Source organism: Lutjanus erythropterus, chromosome 10 (assembly GCF_056507025.1).
Source record: "Lutjanus erythropterus isolate fLutEry1 chromosome 10, fLutEry1.hap2, whole genome shotgun sequence".
Lineage (NCBI taxonomy): Eukaryota > Metazoa > Chordata > Actinopteri > Lutjaniformes > Lutjanidae > Lutjanus > Lutjanus erythropterus.
In genome coordinates, this window is record NC_139326.1 from 16,818,342 (window position 1) to 16,841,773 (window position 23,432).

The 23,432-nt window shown below is 37.4% G+C and overlaps 2 protein-coding genes across 3 annotated transcripts; one reads left to right on the forward strand and one right to left on the reverse strand.

The window, feature by feature from the left end:
* Window positions 1-2,585: 2,585 nt before the first annotated feature.
* On the reverse strand, window positions 2,586-16,465 carry ppef2a (protein phosphatase with EF-hand domain 2a). Of its 2 annotated transcripts, XM_084728427.1 has the most exons (18): window positions 16,094-16,465; window positions 15,087-15,176; window positions 14,897-14,905; window positions 13,705-13,832; window positions 13,562-13,616; window positions 13,297-13,472; window positions 12,511-12,625; window positions 12,083-12,129; window positions 11,298-11,464; window positions 11,162-11,198; window positions 9,976-10,125; window positions 9,531-9,866; window positions 7,501-7,686; window positions 7,184-7,326; window positions 6,508-6,614; window positions 5,173-5,339; window positions 4,874-4,961; window positions 2,586-3,299 (listed from the first exon to the last, which is right to left on the reverse strand). In XM_084728427.1, the coding sequence occupies exons 2-18, from the start codon at window positions 15,136-15,138 to the stop codon at window positions 3,046-3,048; spliced, it is 2,217 nt and encodes a 738-aa protein (XP_084584553.1). In that variant the 5' UTR covers window positions 15,139-15,176; window positions 16,094-16,465; the 3' UTR covers window positions 2,586-3,045. The 2 variants fall into 2 exon arrangements, with proteins under 2 accessions (XP_084584553.1, XP_084584551.1); XM_084728425.1 differs by lacking the exons at window positions 14,897-14,905; window positions 15,087-15,176; window positions 16,094-16,465 and having other exon boundaries at window positions 13,705-13,828.
* Window positions 16,466-18,321: 1,856 nt separating this feature from the next.
* On the forward strand, window positions 18,322-21,962 carry LOC146320236 (flavin reductase (NADPH)-like). Its single transcript, XM_084728428.1, has 4 exons — window positions 18,322-18,883; window positions 19,658-19,859; window positions 20,350-20,514; window positions 20,821-21,962. The coding sequence occupies exons 1-4, from the start codon at window positions 18,749-18,751 to the stop codon at window positions 20,976-20,978; spliced, it is 660 nt and encodes a 219-aa protein (XP_084584554.1). The 5' UTR covers window positions 18,322-18,748; the 3' UTR covers window positions 20,979-21,962.
* Window positions 21,963-23,432: the final 1,470 nt, after the last annotated feature.

Genomic DNA, 23,432 nt, shown 5'->3' on the forward strand with positions numbered 1-23,432 from the left:
GCATCTGTTTATTTGATCTTTTAACAGCTAAAACTCTTGGTCAATCCTTGTGGATATGTTACATTTTAAAATTACAGGACTTATGGACTTATTTTTTAATAGTCGCTGGGCTCCTGGTTAACTAACAGATTGTACAACTGGTAGACATACTTATGCTCTGCAGTACAAACTTGAAGTTGTACTAAAATGGTCTTTTGCGCCTCCTGCTGGTGATTCTGAAAACTAATGTGCCCGGTCAGTATGGGCAATGAATGACAACATAATATTGTTAGTAATTTGATGTGAGATGTTATATTATACATTGGATAATTGGCTCAATTTTATTAAATATATTTTGTTTAAAATTACAGCTTTTTATTGCAGAATGCAACCACAGCTGACCGTCAGCAAATTAATCTGCAGCTGTTTTGATAAATTATCAATCATTTAAGTGATTTTTCAAGAATAAATGCCAAATATTCACTTGTTCCAGCTTCTCAGATAATAGAGGATTTCATACTTTTGTCCTAAATGACAGTATGTTGGATATCATTGGGTTTTAAGATATTGGTCAAGTAAATAATAAATAATAATAAAGAATAAATAGTTGCTAATTGTATACTAAAGTAGCCTTAATAAAACTATGTGATTATATGGAGCACATTAAAAGCACATTGCACATCTGTAACTGTAACTATATATGTCATAATTTCCCCAATATACCACTTTTTGATCAGTTACTGTTCTGTAAATTGTAATTCATAAACATCACTCGCCTCAAACACACACACAAATAAATGGTACAAGTTTGACTGTGAGATGTATTTACAGTAAATGTTTTACATGATCAGCATACTAAAAAAAAACACTTGAACAAAATTTACATTTTACACACAACAGATTTTTACACGTGCGCACAGATTTTCTTCATGTTTCTTTTGGTTGAATTAAGCCATTTTAAACAATGTGGGATCTTTACTTAACTGAAATTGAGGAGATTGAACTAAAGACAAACTGAACTTTCACCAAGAAAGTGAAGAAGTATATTTCCAAAACTATTAAACCATCCCTTTAAAATACAGTTATATATTGTGGGCTTCACGGCAACAATTTGGAGGCAGATGTATATCCTACATCCAGTGACATCAAATGAATAAACGCATGAGTTCTCCGTTCTGTACAAGGTGACGGTTTGTTTCCCGCCCGGGATGACGAGGGACCACAGTACTTTGTTGGCAGTTCATACAAAACATTATCAGTGCAAACTAGACTTAACTTAACCTCTAGAAGTTAAAACACTTCTACCGCTAAGGCACCAGCAACATTTAGTTGCAAATATTTATAGTGCAACTAATCCCCGAGCTGCACAATTATTCATTGTTTTATCACAGAATTTCATAATTATAATATATATTATATCATATATGTTTTAGAATGTTTTTCTAGTTTCTGGTATCTGTAAAATCTTTAGAGGAACTCTAGATATTTGCACATCACACGTGGATGAAAGGCTAAATGAAATGAAAGCCTGCACACTGACTTAGACAGCTTTACAATACAGGCGAACACAGGAGCTGAATTATTTCAGAGAGGATAAATACCTCCCTGAGTGACATTATCGAGTTTTGTTTTACATCTTTACACTCTAAACTCTGACAACACGAGGTCCAAACTATGAATACTAAATAAATATTGATTTATTTTAGATTTTGTCTTATTTATGTTCATAATTTTTCTGTGTCTTCTTGTCAACAGCTTTCTATAATGTCGATAATGATAAGTGCTGAAACTATTAGTCAATTGGTCGATTTGTCGCTCGACAGATAATAACTGTCAATAGCTTTGATAACTGTTTAGTGATTTTTTTCAAGGAAAAAATGGTACATTTACTGTTTCCTGTTGGCAAAATATGAGGATTTACTGTCTTTTTTTCTGGTTTATATCACTGAATATCATTAAACTTGAAAATCGTTGGGTTTTGGAGTGTTGGTTTCTAGAGAAGTGTGAATTTCAGTTTTCCAAAATTTTCTGGATTGGACCTGCAATGATAGGTAGATTAATTGATTAGCTGACTGACAGAAAACTACTGTCCAGCTATTTTGATAATTAACTAATCATTTGAATCCTTTTATAATCAAAGATCCAAATAATTTATTGTTCACAGTTTTCAAACAAGTTTTTCATTGTCCTAACTTTGTAGTAAACTGAATATTTTTTAGATTTTGGACATTTCATGTCATCAGTTTGGGATCTAGGAAATCTAGGAAAACAGTGTTCCCATGTCGATAAAGTGATCAATTGAAAAAATTATTAGCAGATTAACTGATGATAAAAATCACCTTTCGTTGCAATCCACAGAGATTCACTCTGCTGATAAATATGATGTGTTGTTGTCACTGTGCTCCCACCCATTAGGACTGATTAACTAATTCTGTACTTTTTAAATCGTTAATAATTTTAAGATGTTTTCGTCCTGGTCAGGTTGGATGATTAACCACATCTGTTATCACAAACTTCAACTTATTAAGATATGCAGGTGTGGGGCCCATTTTTAAAATGTCCATTTAAAAACATCTGGAGTGTGCAGGTGTTTTATCTTTAAAGTTTTTCACACAAGCAAAATAATTTTCTCTTCTTAAAAATAATATTAGATAAGGATATAAAGTGCCCCTCATATTAACTGTGTACACAGTATATAATATTATTATTTTAATAATCATGCAGTCTAAATATGATAACTTTTTGTTTCTGTTTGTGAATATTGCTTATTTTCAACTATTCTAACTTAATAAAAGAGACAAAATTGTTCTTTATAAAGCTGGATTTCACCCACTCTTCCTCAGTGAATGAAACAGCTTCAAACTGTGAAATGAACGTTCACTGTCAAATACCCTGAACTCTAACCTCTTCCTAATCCCCGGTGATCCATGCGGCTGTTGCTCAGCAGCGTCCTACGTCTTAATGTGCGTCATTAAAGCAGCTTGCGTTGGCTGAATCTCCCCGCCCTCCCCTCCCGCCGTCTGTCTTGTCTGAGCTGCGGTTGCTCTCTGTGTTCAGTCTCTGTGCTCAAATGTTGGGGTCTCCGTCCAGCTTGGTGAGGTCGGAGGCCGTGCCCATGAACATGCTGCGTCCTCGTTCCAGACGGCTCTTTTTGTCCGTGAGGCGGAAGGCCTCCATGAACTCGTCGATGTCGATGCTGCCATCGTGGTTGCTGTCGATGGTGAGGGACAGGTCAGTGATGGCCTCGTCCGTGATCTCCATCTTTAGGTAGACGCTCAGCAGCTTCCAGGTTTGCCGGAAGTCCTCAATGGTGATGAAGCCTGACGAGGTGAAAGATTACAGACACAGGGCAGAAAGGATGAGATTAAAGATGCAGTAAAAGGACAGGATGGAAAAAGTGGACGGCGAAAGAGGATAAAAAAATGCAGAAACAGGCAGATACTGATGGAGGAAAAAGTGTGTGTGTCACAGTGTGTGTGTGTGATCAGAGGATGAGGGTGGAAAGACCACTAGATCAGTGGGTTAATCCTCGTCTTAACCGGGCGGATTCAGGAGGAGAAACATGCTGTGGCCTATTTTGCACGCCACAGGTGGATTAACAGAATCTGAACTCTGCAGACGTCTCTATCGGGACACACTTTACACCTCCACTCCGCCAGACTGTCTCCGTTGGACTTTCTCTGTGACTTTCACAGTCACAATGTATTCAAGATGTTCAGAAAAAAGCAACCTCTTTATTCCTTAAAGGACCCCTTTTTTATCACTGAATAACGTGACACCCCCCCCCCCCCCCCCACTAAGGAAAATATTTCATGGATATTTCATATTGTATTCAATGAATAACAATTACAGTATGGAACAACTGATAAAACTGTACAATTAACCCAACCTAATTATTGAATGTAATCACTGCAGCAAGCTTGTGTAAAAGATTCCTGTAAATATTGCATCAAAGATATTTGATAAAGACAATCTGATATTTTTTACGATTTTTTTAACAATCATACATACAACATAATAGGTTTCTTTTTTGAATAATTCAGTGTCTTCCTCTGTGTTTTAATTGTGTACTTTTATACTGCGGAACAAGACTGTTTAGTAGAGACTGAGGGCTCTGTGAATATAGATATATATATTGTATAATATAGTTTTTTTTAAAGTTTATAATAAGTAATAAATAAAACTTTAAAAATGACAAATTAACTCAGTTTTCTTACAAAAAAATGTATGAAATTCTGATATACAGACCTTAAGGATATTTATGTTTTAAGTATTCTCACACTCCTTAAAATGGAAAGCCCCATTAAGTCTGACAACCCCTAGTGGGGTCATAACCAACCAGGTTGGGAACCAGTGGATTAAAGGGACTCTATAGATGAACTTTCATAAAGTTGGGGGACTCATAACTGACAGATTTTTTAGAAAATGGCTGAAATCAAAGCAGCAGAGGTCGAGATATCACAATGTTTAGTCCTTTCTATAGGTCACGCTCCAAAAACAGTGGATCCTACATTTCCCATAATACAACTTGACAATGTAACCCCCCCAAACTGAGGGTCAAGCCATCTGTTTTTGATGCTGTTTGTAAATTGAATATAAACTGAACTAAACATCTGCAATGGCTTTTGTTCAATATGATCATTAGATGTTCATGTATAACGTTAAGCCTAAAAAATAACAATTTCATTGATTTCTGCAGGATTGGCGGTAAAACATTCAAAACAATCCCAGAAACACAAGACAAAGGGACATGGTGAGGTGGATTTTCCCTCTAACAAGCAAGAGAACATCAAAATATGCTTTACAAAGTGTGTTGTTAAAAAGAGAGAGAGAAGGCACTGGTGTGTATGGATGTTGACAGTATCTTGTTTCAGTGATGAATAACTTGTTTTACCTGAGTTGTCTGTGTCTACGATTCTGAAAATGGTCTCCAAGGTGGAGCGGTGGCGATACAAAGTCTCGAGCAGATTCTGATCAATGTGCTGCAAGAGGACAAATTATTAAAAACAAGTCAGAAAAGTCCTGTTGGAAGCTTTTTGTTTTCTATAAACAGCACTGAAGTATATGACAAAGTAGAGCGTGTCTGATTCAGCAAACTTTATACAATATTATTTAACCGATCCTGAATCCGACACTAATACATCTGCGACCACCATCTATCTCCAGCCGGGTAACTCAGCTTTGCGTCCTTACGTCTGTGTTGGCTCCTTTGATGGCGAGCTCATTGAACCACTCGTAGTAGTTAATGAGGCCGTCGGTGGTCTTGCAGGTGACCAGCTGAAAGCGCAGCATCCTCCACGGCAGACCGAGGAACATCACACTCTCCACGGCAGTGGCCCAGTCGCTCACAGACACAAAACCTGTGGGAATTTAACCCGTTATCTGATTTCTATTACAGCATTAGATTTAAGACAAATTCTCAACCTCACAGACAAAAAATCAACAATAGAGAAAAGCCAAAGATATATTTTTTAGAAATAGTGCCACCTTTAGATTGTTGGTAAAGAGTGGTAAAGTTATTTTTATAGCTAAGGTTACTTGTATCATCTCCCTTAGCTGACAATTGGATAAGGGAATTTCTGCATCAAAACCAAACATCATAAAACATTTAGTAAGAATAAAAAAAAAACATAATGGCCTGAGGTATTATTCAACTGTTATATGTCCCACTAAGTCTAAAGAGATTTTAAGATTTTTAAAATATAAAATGTAAGTCACAGTATCTATTGACCTAAAGATTTAGAAACCAGTCAGGATCTGATCCGAAACATCTTTTTTTCAATATATTAATCTTCATCCTTTATGAGGATAAATAAGTTTGATTTTTATCTTTTCCACGATGATAAAATAAAATGATAATATTTATTCTTTCAGCCATAACACGATAAACTACGCAACAACAGCCATGACAGCATCAAAACTTTGTCATTTCAATCTTTTGACAAACATGTTTCATTGTAGATTTATTACTGGTTTCTATTCATTACTTTATCAGCTGATGAAGATGCAGTGGATGTTGAGTCCATTTACAACATTTAAACTACTATTTATAAGATCCAGAATAAAATTTAAAGCATGTTAAAGAAAATTTTACTTGAAATTGATTTATAAAGTGAGAGAGTTTCCCCTAAAAGCAAAAACCTAAATAAATCTGTAGTAAAAGAAAAAAGGTGGGGAGCTGAATGACAGAAAATCACATACTTCCTTATTATGTGCTATGTACCTGAGAAAGAGGGCTGAATGAAAGTAACTCAGTGAACAACAACAGTTTCACTTGAAGTTTCTGTGAAGGTGTCCAATAATCCAGGTTGAATTTTGGATTAGCCCATCTGTTTTTTTTTTTTCCTCAACAGGGATTTAAATGCTTCACACAAAATACAAAAGCGCGAGCTCACATTTCTCCTTCGCTAGACATTGTTCTTTGAGAACCACAAGGGAAAGGGGAAATACGTGAGAAATCTCTAGTAAACTTAAGCAACACCTGATCTGCTGAGGACTGAATTGGTTCGTGAAAGTGACACTACACACCTGTGTTCTCGGGGTCGAACTTTCTGAAGGCACAGATGAGGTCAGATTTGTGCGCAAACAGCTGCTCCCGCAGGACTTTGAGGGCTGAGCGCTCAGTTCGCCCAACACTGCAAACAAGATAAAAAACAATGACACAAACAAACTAACGGATCAAGGTAGATATCATTCTTTTGTGATATTTGTCTTCTATAACAGTCGTCTTTGGCTGGAAAAGGCTGTCTGACAGCATGGTTAAGCACTGAAAATATAGCATACACTTAAAATGAGCTTGATTTTTTTGTGTGGGCCTTTTTTGTTTGGCTAAAATACATTTTGCTGCAAACCCTGTCCACATTGCTTTGCTTCCTACATCGGCATTGCTGCTGCTTCTTCAAACTGGATGCCTGTCAAGCTCTGAAGGTAATACTGCAAGTAAGACACCACATACAAACATATGTCTTTAAGCTTTCTTTGGTTCCAGTCAGAGTTTTGCTTATTTTCCCTGTTTCGGGTGATTGTAGCTTGCAAATTTAACTGTGTGACACAGATGTTTATCACTATTTTCTGACATTTTATAGACAAAGCAACTAACTAATAAATCAATGAACTAGTTGCAACACTTACTTATTCTACTCACTGTAGAATAAATAACATAATTGCAATAAATATTATATAAATATATATATAAATATTGTACCTTTGTCTCACAGTGAGCTCTCTGGTCATGCTGGTGGCCTGGTACTGAATCAAATAAGGCACAAGGTCTGGACCCAGCTTCACGTAAGCCCCCCTGTTGCTTCCCACATCATAATAATTAGAGGCAGAGAACAGAGTGAGGACCTAAGTGAAATGAGAGAAAGAGTTCACATTTCAGTGCATTTTTAACAACAGTCATTCGTATGATTTTAGTTTGAAATTTAACTCATGTCGCACTAATCTTTTAGCTGGTTAAGTACTGAATTCAGGCAGTGAACTGTGAAGTGCACTGTTGGCCGTCTCAGTGTCTCGGCTCACCTTACGGTTATGGCAGAACTCATAACCGTCCTGTTTACACTCATGGGAGCGGATGATGAGCTGCAGGTTGTGTCTGTTCAGGAAATCCTCTGTGATATCAGGGCCCCAGTAGCAGCCTCCGCCCCGCACCTCATTGGGTATGCAGCCATCCTGGTTCATCGGGTCACTCCACAGCAGGTCCAGGATCTGGAGGCAGACAGGAATGACAAAAGGCAGATATTCAACTTTAAAGAATTGAACTGAAAAACGGAAACCGGAACTCTGATAAAGGAATGTCTCTGGAAAGAAAACCTTTGGAAACAGCTTAGTAATTCTGGAGACGTTGATCATATCCACTGTTTCCATGGTGTACAACAATGTATTGGTTTACTGATGTTTCTATAATTCATTCATACGATTATTTTCTTAATTTCATGTTGATATTTTAATGCTATGCTATCAGAGAGTGTATGGATGACATATAATTTTGACCAGACTGAAATATCTCAATAACCTTTGGATTATTTTCATTAAATCTGTGCAGACATTCGTTCTCCACAGAGAATGATTCCTGCAGACTGTAACAACGCCATACCCGGAAAAACTGCTGCACTGAGTTACTGATAATACAAAGCAAACATTTCCTACTGCTGCTGCTTCAAATCAAAAGTATTTCACTGGTTAAACATGAGTTCACTTTCAGTTTGAAGTAATCACAGAAAACGCAATGCGTTTGTCCATGACATTAGTACTGACCACTATCATTCATCAAAAATGTGTCCACAACGGTCATTTTCTGCATTTTTTGACAACAGATCAGTTTGAAATATTGCAGGGAGTAAAGGAACACGGACAAGCAGCAAGAGTGAGCAGTTAGATAAAAGAGATGCAGGAGACAGGCTGCACACAATTAACTTCTCAGCAAGGTAACCAACTCTATCTTATCCCATTTAGTAAAACTGTTAACAACCTAAATAAATTACTACTATAACTCATTTCACTGTGTCCTGCTGTTCACAGACTCATGCCATGTGCAGCATAAAGTCAGATCACTGTTACTCACAGAATGATGGAAAAAGACAAATTATTGCCTGACTTCTTTATTAAAAACCACAATAGTTCTGTATAACTCAATAGTGATTCTGTGACTTGTAATATTGAACTGCACTTGCTATTACCACCAGTAACTACAGGTCTCAACAAATAACCCAGGACATTCCCATCAGCCTCAGCTGTACTTTGAATTTAGTAGAAGTTAGCAAAATTTAGCATGCTACACAAATGTGGTGATCACGGGAGACATTATACCTGCTTAAATTAAGCAGTTACCATTCTCATTATGAGCATGTTAGCATGCTAACATTAGCATTTAGCTCAAAGTACTGCTGTGCCATAGTACAGCCTCACAGAGCTGCTAGGATGGCTATAGACTCTTTATTCATGTATACAAACGCCTGAAAGCATGACCTCATGTTTCAGACAAGTCACTGCTAGGTCACCCTGAGTTGTTTACTATGACTGAATCAGTTTGCAATCGAAACCACCAACATGTATCAGAGCCAAATGACACCACTGACTTCTACCGCCTGTGCTTAATGTGGTGACGGCCAGTTTGAAAAGAAGATTGAACTCACGGCAGAAGGATTAATGACGTGGTGGATTACAGTATGTTAAGGCCCATACAGGTAACAATCCCCAGCACCTCCTCCGAGGTGTGTTGATCACTGACAGAGTGTTTATCAGGCTGTGACTCAGGCCTGATTTAGACCTCTGGAACAGAGCTGAGGCACAAAGGCTGTGACCTCTGACCAAATTAACTTTTTTCCACATGGCAGAGCCTCTAAATATCTCATGTGGGACGGTTTGAGACACCAGAGCAACAAATAACAAACTTGCTCACAGAGCAAAAGCAATCAGGAATGATGACTTTGACTCCTAGATAAAATATCAAATTGGAAACAGTGACACCTCCTCTGATAAAACTGAAACAAATAATGGGATAGAAATACATATATTTGAGCAAGCACCTCTATTCAATACTCATTCATCACCTGCTTCCACTCTTCTTTGGAAGTGTCACTGTTGACAGAGTCTGTGGACGCAGACAAAGCCATCTCTTTTTCTGGTCTGTTTAAGTTGAGAATGGCCTGTTTCTTCCTACGGATCTCCAGCTCGTCCACCATGTTCCCTTTGATCCGATCCGAGAAGTCCTGCAGCGAGCGGTTCTGGAAGCTGTCGCGGGTTCCGAGGGGTTTGGGATACGTGAGGGAGGCCCTGCGCTGGAAGATCCTGTTGCTTGACCAGACGTCCTCATCCATGTCCGAGTCGATGGATGTCCCCGCTGAGCTCTGGTGTCTCTTCTTTGGAGGCCTCAGCGCTGAGACATACTGGGAAAAACAGAACAGAGCTAACATTTAATGAAAGTAGGCGCGCCCGTGTTTGATCAAGTATCAATGAAAGCCTTTATTATCACAGATGCAAATGTTGTTTCCTCACATTGTGTCTGTCCAGTCTGGTGAGGAGGCTAAGGTCTGTGGCGTCAGAGATCCCTCCATGGAGAACCAGCACCTTCTGATCGATTACAGTTGCTAATGGCAACCAGCTGAAAATCTTCTGCAGCAGCTTCAGGATTCGTTTGCCGTGCATCTGAGGAGAAGCACAAGCACACTTAACTTCTTCTTTTTTTCAGTTTGCTGACAACATTTAGGGTTGAGTTTTTCTTTCTTTTTGTGGCATGCATTTGTTTGACTTTTTTTCGCTTGAGATCAATTCCTTATTCATTTTCATTAAAACAAAATCTAAAGTTTAAGTTTGACTGAGACCACTAACTTCAGTGAAAATGCTGCATTTCCTGCCAGTTCTATGATCAACTTTTTCTGCCATCCCACACAAAACTCCCAGCCCACATTCTGGATTCTAGAGTTCTAGTTAACTTATTAGTTTAATTTTATTTGTCTTTCAATCTTGTACATACTGTATATATATTTATACTTGGAACAATTTTTTGCATGTGACCTTGGGTTTTATTTCTTTCTATCATATTTTTTTTCTTTTTTTCCTTTTCTTTCCTTCACTGTATGCTATCTAGCTAAAATTTTGCATTGAAGCATGACATGCTGCTTTTTCAGTTAATAAAATTGGGAATTAAAAAAAAGTCCTGCATCTAGAGTTTTTCAGTAACATTATAGGAAAACTGTTACAAAAAATATTTTCAAAAATTGAAATTTGAACTTCAATTTTTATTGTATTCTGTATTTTTGAATCTTGATGGTATAGCTGATCTTCAGTTGATAGTGTAGATATCTTTATTTGATAGTTTGTAAATGTGAAAGATTTGGGACATTTGAGGTTTTCTTTGTGTGTCTCTGGACCACCGCAACCTCCCTGACTCATCAGAAGCCAACAGAGGCAGATGTCCAGCATCTGGTTTAATGACCTCAAATCCTCTTATCTGCGAGGAGGAGTGACCAGTATTGTATTGGCCTATATCAAGCTTTACTGCGAATGTGTAAGCCAAGGTGACTGAAACCATTTAAATTTGCTGCTGCAAAGACAGTCGGGATTAGGACACATTTTGGCAGTGTTGGCTGGTTTGATAATCAGGGATGAGGAGTTAATACCAAGCAGTAAACAAAAGAAAAGGAGCACATTTGGGTTTCAGGTTCACAGGAATTAAACCCACCTTGTATTTACTCAACACCTCCTTTGTGAAGCCGTACCTACAAAAAGATAAGAAGAACACAAGATATCAGTTAGAAATTAAGGATTTTAACTAAACCTGATTAATTCAGCGTCCCCTAATTTATTTTCAGTTTTACCTCAGGTTGACTATATGGTCCTCATGGTTTCCTCTGTTGAGGTAGACGTCACTGGGATAGACAAGCAGGAATGAAAATAGGATGATGAGGATCTCAATGGAGTCTTTGCCTCGGTCTACAAAGTCTCCATTAAACACATAGGGCTTGTCCAAGGACGGCATGCCATTCTGTAAAGTAAACCACCAAAATAAAGCTGTAATCTCAGTGTAAACAAATCTGTTTTCACTGCACAATGAGTGAAAGCAGATCTTCTTTCACTCACTAATTGATTTCTAACATTGAAAACTACACCATGTTGCAGTGAAACTAAAAACTAAAGTTTAGAAGGGAAACAATTAGTTGATTTATCAATTAGCTGATCAACACATTCTTTAAAAAAAAAAAAAGATAATCAGTTAATCATTCAGGTTTTTTAAGCAAGAAAAAAGTCAGAAATTTCCTCATTTTAGGTCTTCAAATGTAGGAATTAGCTTTTGTTCTTAATTTTGCATAATTTCATATGGAATAATTTTTAGATTTTTGACTAATCTGACAAAACAAGACCACTGAAGACATAACCTTAGTGTTTTTAACTGTTTTTAACATTTTGTAGACTAAACAAGAAATAATCAGCTGATTAACTAATGATGAAAACAAATTAGCTGCCGCACTACTGATTTACTTTAGGGCCCTGAAGTACAAGAGGAGAATATTTTTATAAATAATTTAAATCAGAGCATATTAACAATTTCAATGAAAATTAATTGTGAAATATTGGAAAAGATTTTAGAGGATGACATCCAGACCTTATAGAAAATCAGCAGCAGATCTTCCAGTTGCCCGTGCAAATCACCTGTGATGAAGAAGATACATGTAAATAAATTAACACAGTTCATTTATGACAGCAAACAGCAGGACACTGTCTACACTTCTGTCTCAAAGTGCTAAAACTTTTACAACAGAGAGGCTCTTCTTATTGTATCTTATCAAAAAATCTTTTGGGATGTTCTGCCACAAGGGTGTAAGATTACAATTAAGTAAGACTGCCAATTGTTTGATCATAAAATATGAGATATTTTATACATTTTGGTTTATAAAATAGAGAAAAATATGCATCACAGTTTACCAGACAACAATTTGACATATAAATGTCTTGTTTTACAGTCCAAACTCCTCATTTCCAATCGCTTCTCTACTGTCTCTATGTAAAAGTCAACTATTTCTTTCAGCTCACCACAAATAGTGATTTCTTTGCTCTGGCAGGTGGAGATGCGGTTGATATTTGGCAACATCCGGAGCTGTTTCCACGTCTCAAGCAGGAGCTGGAGGACGTAGCGCGAGTGCAGCTGCTACTGGGACAGAGACTTGTTAGTTGTTATGCTGATTGCTTTTTGTCCTTATTTCATGCACAGAACTTGAAAAAAGTAAATAAAGTAATAATACATGTTATTTAAGGGTTAAATAAGATATGTATTACATTTTTCATAAGCAACACAGAGCACAACGGCTCAGATGTGGCGCGTGGGTTAGGATTAATTAAAATAAATACCATTATATCCAACTCCTCATCCACTACAGCAAATAAAAACATTAAATAAACATATTTGTGTGTAAACAAATAGCAAAGTAACAAACTGGTTTTGAAGAAGACTTTACAAAGCATTAGCATTAGCTTAATTTGTATTTAAAAATTCTCCAGATGCAGCTGATTTGTTTTTTGAAACTTCTTCTTAAAATCACAGTAAAAATTTACAGCACATATCAAGGCAAATGATATGTGCTGTGGACCTGAGACTTTTTGAAGGTCACAGTGAAATCTCATTTAATTACTGGCCTTTTTTAAGGAACAGTTTGAAATGTAAGTATAACATCAGTGTGTAATGTTAATTTTGGCCCAGTGAAATTTAAAAAAGCAGCACTTTTAAAATCATTTCCATCAGTCAAAAGACCACTCAGCTGAGTTGTGATCCAAGTGAAGTTTTTTCACAGTTTGGACTTATATGCATTGGTGTGCACCTACTTTTTTGTTCCTGAAGGCCTCCACCAGCCCGACTGCCTGGTCCACCGTCAGAGGGAAGGTGAGGTGAGGTCCTGAGTAAATCTCTGGCACCTCGATGTTCCTGTAGCAGAAGTACCTCTCCCATTCTGCATCCCGACAAACCTCGTTCTCTCGGAAGATGTGCGAAATCAAATTTCCTGCAGGGAAGGTCAAGACGACAGTTCAAACTCACAAAAGATTTTTAAAGCAGGAAAATAAAGTTTGTCAGTCAAGATGGAAATCTTACGTTCATTGCTTGATGGTGTGAAATTGTCCATGAGGTAGCCGAGGAAATTATAAAGCTACACAGAGGAAACATGAAAGATGAGTTGTTATTTTTATGTTATTACTTAAGTAAAGTATTCTGGATGGTCTCTGATACTTTCTGACCTTTATCTGAGCCTGTTCTCCAGAGTATTCGATGGACTGGAAGATGTGCCAGGTGTATCTCCGTCTCATCTCTGTGCGGGCCACATACTGACGGTACCATCGCTGAATCAGAACAGCAGCTCTTAGAGCTGAGACACACAAGAACATATGATCAGAGAACGTCTCACTGCAGAGAGCACATATGCAGTTTTGGAAAGTAATTAAGTACATTTATTCAAGTACTTTAAGTACACTTTTGAGGCACTTTACTGGATAGAGTATTTCAGAGGGAAATATTATCATATTTACTCCACTATACTGACTTAATAGCTGTAGTTACAAGTTACTTTGCAGATTCAGATTATTATTACAGAATATAATAAAAAAATAAAATCTGATATATTCTTACAGGTTAAGAGAGTATTTACGATAAAATTAGCTGCAACATTAAAGTGACTGCATCTCTTATTATATTCAAATAATATATACATTATTCTGAAATCAGCCATGCAAATAATTTTGTACTTTTTACTGAAGTAAAGTTTTACATAAAGGGCTTTACATGTGATCAGGGATGGGTATCATTAGGATTACATAAATAAGGATGTAAGAATACTGACACCGATACTTACACTTAGATTTATAGATATTACTTGCCATAATACGGCACAAAAAACAAAGGTATGACATGAAAAGAAGTGAAAAGACTCAACAGTTATTTATAATTACTTTTTTGTAATTATTTCTACATTGTGGTGTTACTACTTATACTGATGGAGAGGATCTGAGCACTACTTGTGATATACTCCAAAATCTGTATTAACAGATTTGTGTAATATTACTATGATATTCTGCCATGTTGCAGTGCTCTATTTTAAAATAAACAAACTGACCAAACAATCTGAGATGTAGCCTGATGTCCTGACCAAAGTAGGAAGTTCTGTAACTTGGAAACTTTTTGCTTGAACACCTTTCTCTTATCATTTCACTGTAGTTTAAACTCTATGACCTGTAGAGATTTTAGAAATCATATTAAAGAGATTTTTCTTTTCTATATGTGACGCTATTTTCCACAGTTGCTGAAGAAGATGTTGTCTCCAGTTTGTTTACATCAATTCTACCTCAGTAAAAAAAAGTAGACATTTCAACATCTGGCAAACATCAACAACAACACCAAGAACACAACTAACAAGGTAAGAAAGATGTGGCTTACTGGTCACGGCTGCACGCAGCAGAACGGGAAGACAAAAAGAAATAGATATATTATTATAAAATATATACTGTAATGGGGAAATTACAGCTATAGTGCAACAAGAGGACCATTTATCCTTTTTGTTCAGGCTGAGGGGAGATGATTCATGCAAATCTTAGAAGGCTGGGTCTGTCTGGAGGATCATGGGTACCTTTTCTGGAGTGTTTGTGGAACTGGTCAGACTTTGTGACGCCACATCCCATGACTGTTCCTGTTCAAAGCCAAATAATCATCACAGCAGCTAAAAGTGATTCCAAAAAAGAAGATTTAGTTCATTCATCTATTTCTACTACATGTAATATACAGTATGAGCAGATATATCACTGTTTTGTTGAAGTGCTAAAAGATGAATTGCAAACTACTTTCTAAAGCAGGGGAAATATGACTTTGGAGTCACAAATCTGACTGTTTCTGTTTCCATTTTCAGACAGGGCTACAGGTTCACTACTGTCCACACACATACTAAATAATTCTGCTCCAAGTCTTGGCCTCTAAGAAACCCTCTTCCTTCAAAGAATGGAAAGTTGCCCAGCGGCAGCATGAGACCTGAAACTGCAGGACGTTTGACTGTGTGCCCTTTTAATCTTGTTATACCGGTGCACTCCTACTTCAGTGATTGGCCTCAATCCCACAACAGAGGACTGTTTTGGTCTGAATTCTACGAAGGCTTACATTAATAAATCTGTCATCTAAATAAAGGAAATATCTTCTCATGCTTTCACTATTTTGATGAAATGGAAAAAATATGTTATAGAAACTGCATTTTTAAATGTTCTTCTGTAGTTCTAGGTAAACAAATGATGCCTGAATTACTGTTTACAATCTACAAAACTTTAAAAAAGACTGCGAGTTTCATCATGTTGTGTCTGAAGATAGTTTTCTCGTTTTCCTGTTGGTTTTAACCTACTTAAAGGAACAGATGGGTAGCTTTCGTCACCTGTAAAGATATTTAGCAGCAGGCCAAACAACAAGGCAAACCCGGCATTTTAAGAGGACTAAAAGTCTTTGAGAAGTACTTGCAACAATTTTTTGAACCACGTCTGGAACATGACGACATTTCAGACCAAAACTGAGACCTACACTGAATTTAATTGACTGCTGTAGAAATCTAAAAAGTGTTACTCTACTACAAGGTCTCCAAATTAGCAGTTTACTTACGTGGTCACCTCGTCTATCCAGTCAGCAGCTTCCAAGTTGATTGGCTGTCAGTTCTCAGGTTCAGTGACTATTTAAACCGCCATTTGCTCTGTTTCATCCTCGACCGGTCCACCAAGATCAGGTCAGAAACTGCAGGGTGTCAATCAGACTGCTCATTGTAGTTGGATGAATGACAGAAGCGCCCAGTGACTCACCAAAGAGGCCTCATGCATGAAGCTATCTCCACTATGCAGCTCCCTTGGTCTGTGCTGAAGCTGGTTTAGTCTTTAGTCCTTCTGTGCGTTCGTATAATCAAGGCACTGAGCCACAAGTGGATTACTTGAGCTAATGACTTGATGCGACTAGACTGATCTTTATTTAGGAAGATGCCAAAGTGCAGAGGTGAAGATGGATGGCAAGAAGGAGCTGTTTTTGGACTTGTTTTTGGAAGTGTTTTTGATTACAGGTGCTTTTTTTGGAGTCCAGGATTATGTGTGCGTGTGTTGGTCAGGTGTGTTTGTATTAGACCAAAACTCAAGCACTTCTTCCAACAGGAACTTGTGACTTATTTCTTACGAAATCTTACCTAAGGATGAGCAGAGCAAGGGCAATGTGTTGAAATCATCAATATCTGTTTATATCACGCTGGAAAAAAAAGCACAAAATATCACCCAAAACAAGTTATATTGCCCCATATCATTCATTATTTATTATTATTTTTAATTATTTCTGTAGTCAGTTATCTTACTCTTTCCTTTGAAATGTTTTCCCCCAATATAAACCTTATAAAAAGCAATTATCAATCACAAAAAGTAACTATTCAACTTCTGCTTAGTGTTGAGTTCATGAAACTGTCTCGAAAGTACAAAATACACAAATTTCCTATCATTTTGATAGATAGTAACAGATAGGAATCCTAGACCTAGAAGTAAACAGTAATTATGGAATATTATTTCTTATTGATAAACCTATTAATTCACCTTAGTGTTGTCTTTATCTTAATTTAGTCTGACAAAAATACAGAAATTCATATGAACTTGATGTGAAACGTGGAAAAACAAGCAAACATTACAGCTGAGCTGCCAAACTGCCAATTTGAAAGGGTGTAAACTGCAAATCTGGGGTACTTACTCAATGCTATGGGATGGTTGTCAAGTGGTCACTGAATAGCTAAGCTAATTTTCTGACGCTAACTTAGGTTAGCTACATGTTTTAGTTAGCATTAACAGAGTAGATTAGCTTGGTGTTAATTTCACATCAGCAACAATCATATATTTTGGGACGCAGTTTTTTAGCATTCATTTAAATGTAAACTCCCTCTGCATATTTGCGAAACTTTTGAAAACCGTTGACTTACAAACACACCTGAACGCTACCGCTCTTGAACGCCTCCCTCAATGGACGTACGGACGTAAGGCGAAGGTGAGTTAGCTAGAGCTAATGCTGCTCTTATTTAACCATTAGCTAACCAGCAACCACACGCAGCTCTTTAGATTAATGCCTAACGCCGAACTGTAATGTTTTGAAGAAATGTATTAAAATGTGTGTCGCTTCGCTTGTTGGAAATATCTTTAAGAAAGGGGCGAATTCAAGTCATTGTCAGCTTCACCCCGCTTGGTTAGATATAGACTACTAGCTTGAATGAGGCAGCCATAGACTCAGTGTTTGTTAAGCACCGTTAAAAAACCTTACAGCAGTCCTGTAATATATCTTATTTTATAAATAAACCTTTTTTTTCTCGCAACAGTTGTAGAGATGTTTGGACTTAATCATTATGGAGGCTGTAGTTTCAGTTTTGTTTGTCTATTCTACTTATTATAGAAACAATTCTGAGCTTTTGTAATTATTTATTTTGTTTAATGACAGAACATATAAATTGGTATATAACTCAAATTCAGAGCAAAGCAAATCATTTCTGAGTTTACTAAAAGTAACTACAGCATGTAAATTCATTGATGATGTACAGCCGAATTGGCAGACACTGTGAGAAAGTTGTAGACATCAGTGGGATTTCAAGCCAAAACTGTGCCTTTTTAGGTTGTTTTGTTTTTATTGCAGCATCACAGTTTTCCTCTTATTCTATGCTTCTATGTGAGCGTCACATGCAGGCTGATATCGTCATTAAAGCAAACTGGCAGATCAGATTGATTTGAAGGACTTCCCAGGACAGGCCTCAGGGAATCAGTAAATTACAGAATGGAAATAATTCTGGAAGGTCACTGTTTTGCTTTTTTTTTTTCCAACCAGATAGAAATTTCCCTCAAATATAATGGAACTATATGACACTTGGCATGTGGTGTTCTAAGCACCAAAAATTAATTTAAAAAACTAAACAGCAATGTCTCTTTACAGGAATCATGACCTAGTTACTCTTGATAATCCACAGATCAAGTTATATGATTTACCCTTTTTAGATAAGTATCTCTGTTGGGATCAGTGACTAATACATAGACAGTGATTCAGTGTATTATATGTCTACATTTTAAACAGAATCTATCAGATGACAAACCGACAAGTCTTAGAGAGGGCCCTTTATTTCACCGTAATAATCATTTCTTCACACTTGAATTGTGAAACGGGGAGGGAACTCCCCAGCAGTTAGTTTGAGATGTCAGAGCATTCAGCCCACCATCTATTGATCTGCCTCGACTGAGCTCTCTGTGTCATAGTCTGAGGATGAAGATTGCTGTGCTGGGAGCCACTGGGCAGACTGGACAGTATCTGGTCAATCAGGCACTGCAACAGGGCCACGTAGTCACGGCTATCGTCAGAAACCCGGCAAAACTCACTGTGCATCATGACAATCTCAAGGTAATGTAACACTCTGTTATTCGTATTGTGATGCTGCTCAGTGCATGTTGGTTCAAAGTCCAGTCAGTGTGAAGCCACATGATAAATGTTTTATTGGGTGCAAATGGGTTGTATGCAGTAAAACCTTAAGAACTGCATATGTTTCTGAACAGTAGCCATAAAATGTTCTTGTAGGTTCAATGTCTGGGTTTCAAACTGAGCACTCAGCACTGCAGATAACAATGTGAACTTGTCTGGTGTTATTTTGTATTTCTCTCACAGTCTGCAAATCCCATGAAGAGACCAAAACCAACAAATAATTTATTGTATTGCAAGTATCATCTGATGTATCTTATTCCTCTGTGCCCTAGAGCTCCAGAGTTTTCCAAAATCCATGAAAAACACAAATGTGCACTGAGCGACATGTTCCTTTAGTATGACAAACAGTATCACTAGACTGTTCTGGGTCAATCCCACATGCACCATCCTGCTGCTGTGAATACTCACTAGAGCACAAAATATGTATTAATCCACAGCTGAAAATAGTTCCCAGTAAATTCTCTATTTACTCTTGTTTGAGTAACATTTGCTAAAACCTGCAGTGCACAAAGCAAGTAGTTACATAGAGAGTACAATGAGACACAAGAAGAATGGCTTGTAGTTGTTAAAACTGACATATCTTTACAATACAGGAAGCACCTCTGGGTTTCTGATCATGCACTGCTCCTGAAGTCCTAAAGTATATATTAAAGTTCACCTTAGCATTAGTCATATTTCCCTGTCTGCAACTTTCAGGTGGTGGAAGCTGATATTTTCTCTAAGGACAGCCTGAAGGCTCATTTCAAAGGACAGGATGTGATCATGTCCTGCCTTGGCTTCCCGGCCTCCTTCTTCTCGGCAGTGACGGGCTACACGCTGTCCATGAACGCGATGATCAGTGCCATGCGAGAGGCCCGGGTCAACAGGATCATCACTATGACCTCCTGGTACACTGAGCGTACGTGCAGCATCTATCAAGACGCTATTTTTTACGTGGCTCTGACACCAGAACCTGCTGAGGGTTTTTGTTGTATTTTGTGCCTTGTTTAATGTAATGCTATGGTTTATATGTTGATAGGTGTTCAATAAAATAGTAGTATGCTCCACATCTTGCTAGACTTTATTTATTTTTTCCTGGAGTTGTAACAGCAAATTTTGTTAGCATGCTATAGATCTCTAATTATGAATTTCAAGATTTAAGTGCTACAATTAAAGCCTTTTTATTTATAAAATAATGTCTTGGTGTGTAGGGCATTTTAAGTGTTTTTCAGACTCTGCCATTACTTCTTACTTCTTCTTTCGTAACGTATTATACAAAATTGGTATTCACATTAAAGGATTGTAATCCGAATGAGACATTTTCTTCCATGGACATTCTTGGTAAAATCTGACCAATTAAAGAAAAGGATCTCTCTGAGTTTCACTTTGGTTTTCTCTTTTGTTGTTAGCTAACTCTGGAACGCAGTCGTCTTATCTCATCCGTTTCCTCCTGCTGCCGATGATCCGAAGTGTCCTCGCCAACATGCACGAGATGGAACACTTTCTGCAGAAAACTGAAGACGTCAACTGGACTGTGGTTCGTCCGCCTGGTCTCAAGAACTTGCCTTCCTCAGGTAAAAGCAGACGAGCAATGGCCAACAGGGGGCAGAAACATACTTATAAAAGGACTACAGAACATTTATTTAACAAGCATATGAGGCTGAGTTTCATTCAAGGAAATGTTAAGAGGCTCCTCTGCCTCAGGATGCATTTTGACACAGTTCAGCTTATTAGCATGTGCTCTGATTACTCAATGTTATGAGAATGAATGGACCTCTTTTTTTTTGTCAGGCAATATATTGATTGATTTTGGCGGTTGTGCACTTTTCACAGTACTCGAAAGACCAAATGAAAATGCAATACTTTTTTATCCTCTGCAGCTCAAGAGTTTCTGACCCATGAGGGGTACTTTGTGCCTGACAGCAATGGTCACCCTGCAGGCAGCACTGTAGCAAGAGGAGACGTGGCTCGCTTCATGCTCTCTCTGCTCAACAGCAATGCCTGGGTCAAGAAGGGAGTCGCCATAACTACCAAATGAGAAGAAAGAAGGCGAAGCACTTATAAAAAGTTTGTTTTTCATCCAAAGTACAAAAAATACACATATTCTTCAATCTCTAGTGGTATTTAGCCATGCAGATATTTTTTCTTAAATTTGAGATATCTGCCTCTGAATTTGTTGTCTCTACCCCAATACAACAGCAGTAAATCAAACTTTTTGTTTTGGATTTACTGTCCACAACTCACACTCAGTGTTCTTGTCAACCTGGTTTCCGTTATATAATGGATAATCCCACAGATCTCACAGTTTTTACTGGAACTACTTTTTATCAAAGCAGTGGTCCATATGAAAACTGTTGATTGCATGTTCAGTGAATGATGACTAACAAGGAATTTACTTCTGAAAAGAGATGTTTTGTAAATGTTTCAGTGCTGTGAGGAACACAAACAAAATCCAGTTCACCTCTACTGTATTGGGGAGACAACAGAAATGACAGAAATTTATATTTTTAACCTGATGCACATAAAGCCCAAACTGTCTCTGTGCTCTGATACCACTGGAGCTAAGGAAGAAAAGGTGCTCTTTTTTCATTGCTGTGAATTCACCCTTATATAAAAATGCGCTATTTCCTGCCTTCAAAGTCTACTACTGGAACTAACTGCCATTCGTAGCCTAATATGTCTGGTGAATTAATTATTAACTCTTGTTTAACATATTCTTGATTTTATATATTTGAAAACCTCCATCAGTAAAGTGTGCCATTTATTTACAGTATGTTGGTGTTTCAACTGATTGTAGTACATGATTCCAGCCACATGAGAGCTGTGTTGTGCCGTATGTGGCAGCACTAAGAGAAAGACGAGTGGAGTTAAAACACTTCCATTTGGTTTTTACCTACAGCTACAAGTTAATATCTCAGAATGAATGAATGAAGTCTTATAATGATGCATTGTGTATACACATGAGCATTTTATATTCAAATATGTACTGTATCAGTTCAATAAAATAAACAATAATGAAACTCATGAAGGATCTTTTTTGCTGGAAGTGCAGAATGATAACTTTTCTGTCAGACAATTTTTGATTTATGCATAGAAGAAGATCTCAAACACCAAATATTTTTGGATCCCATGTTTCAACGTTGCAGGATTCTCCAGTATTTAAAGAGCAATTGAAACTTAATCACACGTGGTAGACAATGTTTGTTGTACTCATGAGATTAACTTTTTAAACATGTAGAACTTCAGGCCCTACCCAAAGATAAAACCACAGTGTGTTTGACATCATCTGTCAAAGTAAAACACCTCGCTGGTTTTGATTCCAGTGATCAAGGTGTGGTCAGGAGTGCAACATACTTACTAAAACCTAAATTAAAAGTATAGAAAAAGTATACAAATCTGATTTGTGTAGAAAAAATATCAATTGTGCAATAAGAATAGAGTTCTGTTCCTGTGAGACTTTTTACTGAATTTAAATATTGGAGGGCAGAGCCAAATGCATCTATGCAACGCCCAACCTCTTTCTTACATGTTGCAATCTGTGAAGGATCATATACTGACTGTCTGAAAAATATTTTCCCTACTGAACTGCAACAGATGTACCTCCTCCCAGTCCACAGGTCCCTGTCTCATACACCATTAATTCTGTCAATGTTTATTGTGTCGAGGGAGTATAATCCTTTTTAAAAGCGGGCCATAATTTTTATTATGGGGCAGATTTTGGCAGACTTTCAGGAAAATTTAGATTGTTAGTGAAGTCTAATCTGTAGAAAGGTATACAATGTTTAGATGGCCATATTTAGCTCTGAGTTGTTCAAATGATAATTTTCCAGCCTCTTACAGATCACTAATAATCCTGACTTCGTGATCATACGAGCATTCAATTGTGTTCTCACCCATTCCAAATGGAAAGGCTTTGTTTTGTATTATGGGCTTCAAGGGCTGATGAGGGACCCTTCACGATTTTTTCAGGGTTTGATGGTGAGATTTAATGAAAACAGAGAGATAATGTCATTGGCTCACTTCCTTTGTAAAACTAACCTTTTTCTTACTTCACCTGAAAAAGCTTCTGCTTTTGTGTTCACCAGAACCACCAGTAGACGTTTTTAAGTAATATTTTTTACATCTTGAGTCAAATATTTTATAGAAAATTTCATAGATTAGAGGTCATGAAAGGCAACAGCAAATATGTTATCACCCACCCAGGGGCAAGATTAAGATCTGTTTGCCTGTGTTGAGAAAAAAGCAGATGAATGTGTTGATGTAACATATGTGTTAGATCTGATACCATCAGCATCAGTACATCTTGATGGATGTCAAAATGCCTGTAGTGAACATACAGCCATTAGCCCAGCCCTGTAAAAACAGTTTAAAGCATCAAACAATGCTGGAGGACGAGATGTTCTCAGTCCACTGTCCTGACACAAATGTAGGTGAAATGCCACTGTAGGTTTATCAGAACTGTTCTGAAATGAAAACCAAAACAACCAGTTGT

What these genes read in the sequence shown, in the direction of transcription:
- ppef2a (XM_084728427.1), bottom strand. Translation starts at nt 15,138, where the DNA reads ATGGGATGTGGCGTCACAAAGTCTGACCAGTTCCACAAACACTCCAGA. An exon ending in GAGAACAGGCTCAGATAAAG is followed by an intron (nt 13,617 to 13,704) that starts GTCAGAAAGTAT and finishes TCCTCTGTGTAG; the next exon opens with CTTTATAATTTCCTCGGCTA. An exon ending in CCAGACTGGACAGACACAAT is followed by an intron (nt 9,867 to 9,975) that starts GTGAGGAAACAA and finishes TGTTTTTCCCAG; the next exon opens with TATGTCTCAGCGCTGAGGCC.
- LOC146320236 (XM_084728428.1), top strand. Translation starts at nt 18,749, where the DNA reads ATGAAGATTGCTGTGCTGGGAGCCACTGGGCAGACTGGACAGTATCTG. An exon ending in GACCTCCTGGTACACTGAGC is followed by an intron (nt 19,860 to 20,349) that starts GTACGTGCAGCA and finishes TTTTGTTGTTAG; the next exon opens with CTAACTCTGGAACGCAGTCG. An exon ending in CAAGAACTTGCCTTCCTCAG is followed by an intron (nt 20,515 to 20,820) that starts GTAAAAGCAGAC and finishes TATCCTCTGCAG; the next exon opens with CTCAAGAGTTTCTGACCCAT.